Raw genomic sequence first — 8,230 nt, 5'->3', positions numbered from 1 at the left:
TTATCTCGCAGGGCACGGAGATGGGGAAGGAGGGATGCAGCTAGCGGGTCGGGCCGACCTATACCAGCAAGACCCAGGGAACACCCATCGCGACCCACCCGCAGTCCCGCCCCGCGCGCCCCGCACGCCTTATGTAAGCGCCGAGGCCCCGCCCCTCCTGGCTCCGCCCCCAGGCCCCGCCCCCGCCCCTCCAGGCCCCGCCCCCGGCCCAGCTCCAGCTCCGGCCCCGGCCCCGCGGGCGGAGGGGGCGGAGAGAAGCAGCCGCTGCAACTTCGCGTGGAGCCGCGGAGCGTGGGCTCAGCCGGACGCCGAGCCGCCGTCGCCGCGGAGCCGCCGCGTCCCCGGCCCGGGCCCCAGCCCCGCCGGCTCGGCATGGCCCCCGCCGCCGCCGCGGCGCATCCGGCCCCCGCGCCCGCCGCTCGCCGCTGAGCAGCCGTTATCAGCCCGCCCTCCGCCCGGCCGCCGCGGCCCAGGCTCCGCGCAAGTTTCCGCCGCGGGAGGAGCGGGAGGCGAAGGCGGGGGAGAACGGACGCGGGGAATCGGGCGCCCCCAGCCCGCCGGCCCTCCCGCCCGCCCGCGATGTGGGGGCGCTTCCTGGCCCCGGAGGCCGGCGGCCGAGACAGCCCGGGCGGAGCCCGCAGCTTCCCGGCGGGTGAGTAACGGGACCGTCCCCGGGCTGGGGTGGGGGTCGCGGCCGCGCGCTGCGCTTGGGGACCCGCCGCCCCCTCCCTGCCCGGGCCTGGCCTCCCGCCGCCGGCTCCCCGACGCCGCGCAGCGCCCGCCCGCCCCCGACCCCGGGCTGACATCCCCGGCCCTGCCCGCGGCATCGCGGCCCCCACGGCAAGCTCTCCGGGACTCTTCGGTTGGCTTTGTTGTCCATCCTCCTCCCTTCCCCTCGTGGGGTGTGTGGCGGGCGTGGATAACGGGGCTCACGGGGACCCGAGCGGGAAGGTCGCTGCGACCGTGATGCGGCGGCGGCGGCGGCGTCTGGGGGCGCGCTCGGGGGGCGCTGAGCCCACGCCCGCGGCCGCCGCTTTAGGGCGCGTTTGGGGGTGCGGGGGCTGCTGGTGATGCCCTCGCCGAAAGTGACCCCTGAGGGGAGTCAGCCCCGCACTGCCACACGGTGACCGCCCCGCATCCCTCTCGGAGTCGGGGATGCCACACGCTCCGCAGGAGCCGGTGCATCCTGGAGCAATGAGGGTGTGAATCCGTTTGCAACCCTTTTGCATCTCCCTTTCCCCTTCAGGGTAATTTGGGGGTTTGCCGGCTTGGGTGTATGAAGGGAGCTGTTTGGGTCCGACAGCCATTTCATGCCAGCATCGCTCAGAAGTTGCATAGGAGCTGCCAAATCAGGATAAATCTTACCCCAATTTGGGATTAAAAAAAAAGAAAAAGGCTAGGGTAGTCTGTGACAAGTTGTCTGAAGTTGACAGGTCCTCCAGGCCCTTTAATCTTAATTGAATTTTTAACCCCTTTGAGAAGCTGGAAGTTATATGGACCCTTTATTCAGAAAGAAACTTCGTATGTACATACACACTCCCCCCCCCCCACAATTTTAGGTGGTTCTACGATTCCTACTAAGTAACCCTGTTCCATAAAATGTTTGCGCTCAACTTGTGTAACTGACATTTTTGTATACCTTTTTCAAAGCTATTTGCAAAACAAAAAAGCAGAAGCAGCATTTGGAAGTGGCTTTTTTTTTTTTTTTTTTTTGCTGGTAGTAGTTTCTGCTGTTTAAAAAGTATTGAATACAAACTCAGAAGATTGCTAATTAAAATGTCAAATAATGCAATTCCATGACAAATGGAAATTGTGTATATATTCAAGGTGTACTACTTGATGTTTTCATATGTATACATTGAGAAATGACTTCCACAATCAAACTAGTTATCATATTCATCACCTCAGTTTTTTGTTTTGTTTTGTTTTGTATTTTGGTGTATGGTGAGGACACTTAAGATCTACCTACCCTCTTAGCAAATTTCCATCATACTATACAGTATTGTTAACTGTAGTCAACATACTATATATTATACCTAAATACGCATACATTTTATAACCCAGGGTTAGATTTGAAATTATCTCGTTAAATTTGATCGTGCAACACTTTTAGAAAGAATAGTAAAAAAATATAAATAGGGAATTATTTTCTCTAAAATGTATAATGTTTGTATACATAATAGAGGAGACAGCTGTTGAGAAGTTTCTGATGCTTACCGAATATTTACAATCCTGAAATCAAAGTAACTCAAGTGAGAAGACATTTCTTTATCCCTAATGGGCTGGAGGGAATCTTTCAATTATGTGTACATGTCAAAAGCCATCTGTAATGTTTTTGTGACTTAACCTCTTAAAGTTTATTTGTAATAATAACATGTTTAGTGGTGTAATGTCATCCAAGCATTGTGTCAATTTTCCCATTGTTATATCTATGATAGAAAACTACCATAGTGCTTAGAAGTTAAGTGACTAAAGCTTTGAGATTATACTGCAGTCTCTAAATCTTTGCTGTGGCAAAGAATATAGAAGAAGATACTTTATAAATCTACCCAAGTTTAAGGAATTTGGACATGATTGCTTTACAAAGCATATATTTTATCTCAGCTTTGATATTGTTGGTAAGTCAGGACTTGCCTTTCCAATAAAAATTTTTTCAGCTATATGCTGGTAATTGACTACTTTTATAGTAATAGTGATGACAATATTTATGTTTCTTTATTCTGTTCTTGAGCAAACAAATATTAAAATTATTTTTTATTTAGTTTAAAAAAGTTATACGTTAGATGAAAAACTGTGTGGTTTCTTTAGCAAATGAGCAGATGGTTAAGGTCAAGATAATGACCTCTTAATTGATTCATGTAGGGATTTTTTTCTGTTTCTGAGAATTTGAAGAAAATTCATAGTTTTTGAAATATTGTCCAGTACATCTTTTGATTAACTTGAGTGATTTTACAGTTTTTCTGAAAACAAAGAGAACCAGTCTTCTGGTTCAATGTGTCAGCAATCATTTTGGTCCTGAGTGCCAGTGGGAAGACATGGATAAATAATTTCTGCTATTTAAATAAATTTATCTCAGTATGTGGGTTAATTCTAAAACTAGTTTGTTTATACAAATATGTAACTAAAGGGAAACCTAAAGGAATTATAGAACTAGTGTTCTAAAAAACTGGAGGACACTTTCTTTTTAAAGCAGGGGTCCTCAAACTTTTTAAACAGAGAGCCAGTTCACTGTCCCTCAGACCGTTAGAGAGCTGGACTATAGTTTAAAAAAAAACTATGAACAAATTCCTATGCACACTGCACATCTTATTTTGAAGTAAAAAAACAAAACGGGAACAAATACAATGTTTGTATTTGCATGTGGCCCGTGGGCCGTAGTTTGAGGACCCCTGTTTTAAAGTAATGCCAGTAAAAACAAATAGAAATAATGTGTGATTTGGAAAATACTGAACTTTTGACCTTTGCTTTAGGATTTAACTTTGTTTTGGCTTTACCAACAATATTACAGCTTTATAGAGTAACTGTGTTATAAATTAAAATAAGATAAACATTTTCTATATTTCTGTACAATCACAGACCTTCCCCCTTTTTTCTCTATTGCCTTGACAAGTGCGGTTAAAAAAAAAGGCTAATTTTAAGTAGAATGCGTGGTTTGTCTTTATGCATTTGGTTGATTTTTCGAGAACAACCTATTCAAAATGTACAATAGTGCCAAAGTTGGAAGGATGGATGCATTTCCTTTAGGTGTTAAAAATCTAGTATGATATAGAGCTATTTTGAGTACTTACACTTAGTTATATTGAATTTGTTCCTTTTTGTAAGTCATACTTTAAAAATATTAATATATTCATGTGGCGGCAGGATATGCCAGTTTCAAGTTAAAAGTAAAATGTTATAGAAACACTTACGTCATCTGAAGGAGTGTCACTTGTTCAGTGCCTCCAGCTTTTAAATCTACCTTTGCCTAGTTCAGTGGTTCTCAACCTTCTGGCCCTTTAAATACTACAGTTGCTCATGTTGTGACTCAATCCTAAAATTATTTTCATTGCTACTTCATAACTGTAATGTTGCTACTGTTATGAATCGTAATGTAAATATCTGATATGCAGGATGGTCTTAGGCGACCCACAGGTTGAGAACCGCTGGCCTAATTGCTGCATTGCCATAAGGTATTTAGTGATGTCATAATGAGTGTGGTAGCAATTGGTGTGATCACAGCAAATACTAAAGGTTTCTGCTGTGGTTCTGAATTAGATGGACCTATAAGTACTATGGTAACAATGAAACATAACTCTTTTGCCTGAAGGCCGTTGGACATGTTCTTTTATAATAGGCAGTGGGGGCGTGAGGGCTTCATCTCAACTTCAGTGATGACTTTTGTGAAATGAACTTGATTAGTAATTGAAGCTCTGTCACTTCTTGGCTTGAATGAAGCTAATTTGAGGCCAGGCAATAAATGGTGAGTTGACAACCTCTTTTGTTACACTGAATATTTCTGTATGTTGCGGGCAGAAAGGCTTTAGTTTACAGAGCCATGATTTTTCTGACTGGATGAAATGTGTTGTATGTGTACTCGGAGAAAAAGAGGAAGACGTGAAGGCTCCTAGGTAGTATTTTATTGAGTGATAGCTTAATTAGTTCCCTCAAATTGTACATTGAAAAATGGAGAATGTGGTTGTCTAGATGATTCCTAAGGCTACAGTGAGATACTCATTATTTTGACTACTTTAAGGATATTCATATTTCACACTGGCAGAATAATATTCTAAAAAGTAGAATTTATTATATAAGGCTATTCATTTTAAGAACAGGAATGATCAACATAAAAAGAGCATGAAATTGCTCTTCGTACTAATATTTTATTTCCAGTATCTATTTTTCTATGATTAAAAAACTCCATTGTTGTTACTTAGCACAGTGCTTGCACTAAGCACGTAGTAAATGTTTGTGAGTGGTAGGCATTGTGCTGGACTCTAAGGATACATTATTGAATAAGAACCATAAGGTCCCAGGGCCCTAAGGGAGCTTACATTATAGTGGAGATGAATAATCTATAAGTAAACTAACAACAAGACAATTCGGCTAGTGTTAAGTATACAAAGAAAAGGGAACAGGGTGAGATGGCAGGGGATGGGTAGAGAAACCCGCTGTGGGTAGGCTGGTCAGGGAAGGCCTCTCTGAGGAGGAAACACTGTATTGAGACCTGGAGGATGAGAAGGAGCCAGACCTGAGGGGAGAAGCGTTCTGTGCCTGAGGGTACAGAAACAGTTCCATGATGCAAGTGAGTTTGGGGAGTTTGAGGAATGTCAAAACCAGAGAATCTGGAGCATAGTGAGCAGGGATGGGAGGTGAGGGAGGCCTGGTAATGGAAGGCATTGCATGAAGTTTGAATTCTATTCTACATGAGGGGAAGCTACCCATGGGAGGTAACCATTCATTCTTTCACTCAGTGCACATTGAGTGCCTGCTATGAGACAGACATTGTTTTATGGACCAGAGAATGAAGCAGGCATTCCTTATCTTTGGTATTTACAGATCTCTCCTGGCTTTTTTTTTGGGGGGGGGGGGGGGCGGGGATTGTGGAGGAGTGAGGGAAAGAATAGCAGTAGAGAAGCAGGTTAATAGGTCATTGTAGTTAATTATGTGGGAGATGATGGCTGGGATTAGAGTGGTCAGATTGGATTAGGAGAGAAGATGATGTGTTTGGAATATATACTTGAGAAACAAAGCTAACTGAATTTACTGATAGTTTAGAGGTGGTAAATGAGGGAGAGGAGCGTCAAAGATGGTATCTTAATTTTGGCTTCAGTAATTATAATGGATGGTGGTGTCTCCCAAAGTGGGGGAAGAGTGTGAGGAGAATAAGTGGACTAAAGAGTTCTATTTTGGCCATGTGAGGATTGGGATGCTTTTTTAGAGGTTCATGTGATAGTTGAGTAGGAAGGTGGGCATACCAGTCTGGAGCTCAGAAAGGACATGGGCGAGGTGGAGGTAGGAATTTTGAGTGTTACCTGTGTGTATTTGGTGTTTAAAGGCGATCACATGGAGAGAGTAGAGAGCAGATAGCAGAGACTGTAGATAAGATAAGACAGCAGAGGATCAAGCTCTGGGACACTTGATGTTCAGGTCGGGTAGAGGAAGAGGAACCATCCAAAGAGACTGAGGAGGAGAGCTGGTGATGTAAGAGTGGTGTTCCAGAAGAGAGGAGACTGATGGAGAAAGGAGTAATCACTGAAGTCTGTGCTTCCAGGAGGCCATGTAAGATGTCAGAAGAGAATGGAGCAACTTAAAACTGGCGGAGATTAGAGATTCTCTAATCCAACCAGCTGACTTTATTGTGGAGAAAGTGATATATAAGGTGGTTACATTACTCTTGTAGAGGCAAAGATTGTGTGTTTACTGACCATGAGAAATACATATTGCCTTGCCATGACATTACTGAAGCTTTTCTGAAGCCTTTTCATTAATACTGAGCATTCCATCTCATTTTAGGAATAATTTACTGAGAAGTTTGACTAGAAATTAAGTTTCTTATTATTGGGGAGATATTTATAAATTTACTCAACTTATTTTGGGGTGTTAGTTTTAATACACTCCAAAATAAGTTGAAATTTAACTAGACCACTATTTGTCTCCATGTACAGAAATTAACTCAACATATATTAAAAAAACCTAAATATAAGACCTGGCACAGTAAATTACATAGAAGAAAACGTATTTACATAGGTACAAAATGTGTGGACCTTGGTCTTAAGGAGGATTTTCTGATTTGACCCTAAGGCTAAGGAAGTAAAAGCAGAATTAAATGAATTGGTCTATATCAAACTAAAACGCTTAAACTGCCAACAAAACAAAAAGGCAACCAATGGAATGATAGAAGATATTTGCAAACAACAGCTCTGACAAGGTAGCCAAAAATATAAAGAACTCATACAACTCAACACCAAAAAAAGCAAATAATCCAATGAAAATATGGACAGAGGACCTGAACAGGCACTTCTCCCAAGAAGACAGACAAATGACCATCAGATATATGAAAAGATGCTCAACTTCACTATTAGGGAAGTGCAAATCAAAACCACAAGGAGATCCCACCTCTCATTTGTTAGAATGGCTCATTAGCAACAAGACAAGTAGTAAGTGTTGGAGAGGTTGTGGAGAAAAAGGAGCCCTTTCATTCACTGCTGGTGGAAATGTAAACTGGTGCAGCCAACTATGGAAAACAGTGTGGAGCTTCCTCCAAAAATTACAAATAGTTACCGTATGATCCAACAAACCTCTCTTCTGGTATCTACCTGAGAAATTTTCAAATATTATTTGCAAAGATTTATCTGTACCCCAATGTTCATTGTAGTATTATTCACAGTGACCAAGACATGAAAACAACCGAAGTGTCCTTTGAGAGGTGATTGGATAGAGAAGATGTGGTACATATATACAATGGAACACAACTCAGCCGTAAGAAAAGATGAAATACTGCCATTTGCGACAACATGGATGGATTTTGAGAATATCATGCTATGTGAAATAAGTCAGAAAGTTAAGAACTATATGGTTTTACTCATATGTGAGATATAAAACTGAAAGCAACAAGTGAACAAACGAGACGGACAATTAACGGTATGGAGGTTACCAGAGGGAAAGGTTGAGGGGTAGTAAAAGGTAAAGGGGATAAATATATGGTGATGGAAGAATATTTTGACTTTGGGTGGTGGGCACACAATGAAATGTACAGATGATGTATCATACAGTTATACACTTAAAACATATAATTTTATTAACCAATGTCACCCCAATAAATTTAATAACCAAAATTTTTGTTTTAGTTTTTGCCTTTAAATGTATTGTATACAGCACTTAGGTTCCGAGGTATCAGAAAATTAATGGCTAATTGAGAAATAATTGCTAATCTACTCTGCTTCCTTTGGAAGCCGATGCTACATAAATAAAAGTAGCATGTGCAGAATTAGATCTAACAACTTTTTTATTTAGGAAAGTTTCTTTTAATTTTTTCCTGGGTACTGATAATACTTCCTTCTTAGTTTTCCCATAATTTGCTACCATGCAGAATATTTTTCTATTAGTTGACATTATTAAATAATTATACTTAAATATATATTAATATTTAATAATTATATTTAAACCCCTCTGGAATACCACTTGGTATACTCCCTCACGCTTGTAGTGGTTGTATTAAAAACTACTTATTAGTTTTTACCATACCTTGTTT

General features: G+C 42.2%; 1 protein-coding gene across 5 annotated transcripts in view; it reads left to right on the top strand.

The window, feature by feature from the left end:
- Positions 1–235: 235 nt before the first annotated feature.
- The window catches only part of CEP85L (centrosomal protein 85 like), an 86,355-nt gene continuing 78,360 nt past the window's right edge, over positions 236–8,230 (top strand). For 4 of the 5 annotated variants that reach the window (XM_059700166.1, XM_059700163.1, XM_059700165.1 and 1 more), the window contains exon 1: positions 359–652. In XM_059700166.1, the coding sequence (XP_059556149.1) occupies positions 580–652 (73 nt within the window). In that variant the 5' untranslated portion in view covers positions 359–579. Of the gene's footprint in view, positions 653–8,230 lie in introns of all 5 variants that reach the window. The other variant, XM_059700167.1, reaches the window with a different exon arrangement.

The sequence above is a fragment of the Myotis daubentonii genome, chromosome 6, assembly GCF_963259705.1.
Source record: "Myotis daubentonii chromosome 6, mMyoDau2.1, whole genome shotgun sequence".
NCBI lineage: Eukaryota > Metazoa > Chordata > Mammalia > Chiroptera > Vespertilionidae > Myotis > Myotis daubentonii.
The sequence above is the reverse complement of the archived record's forward strand: the minus strand, read 5'-3'. Positions and strand labels throughout refer to the sequence as shown.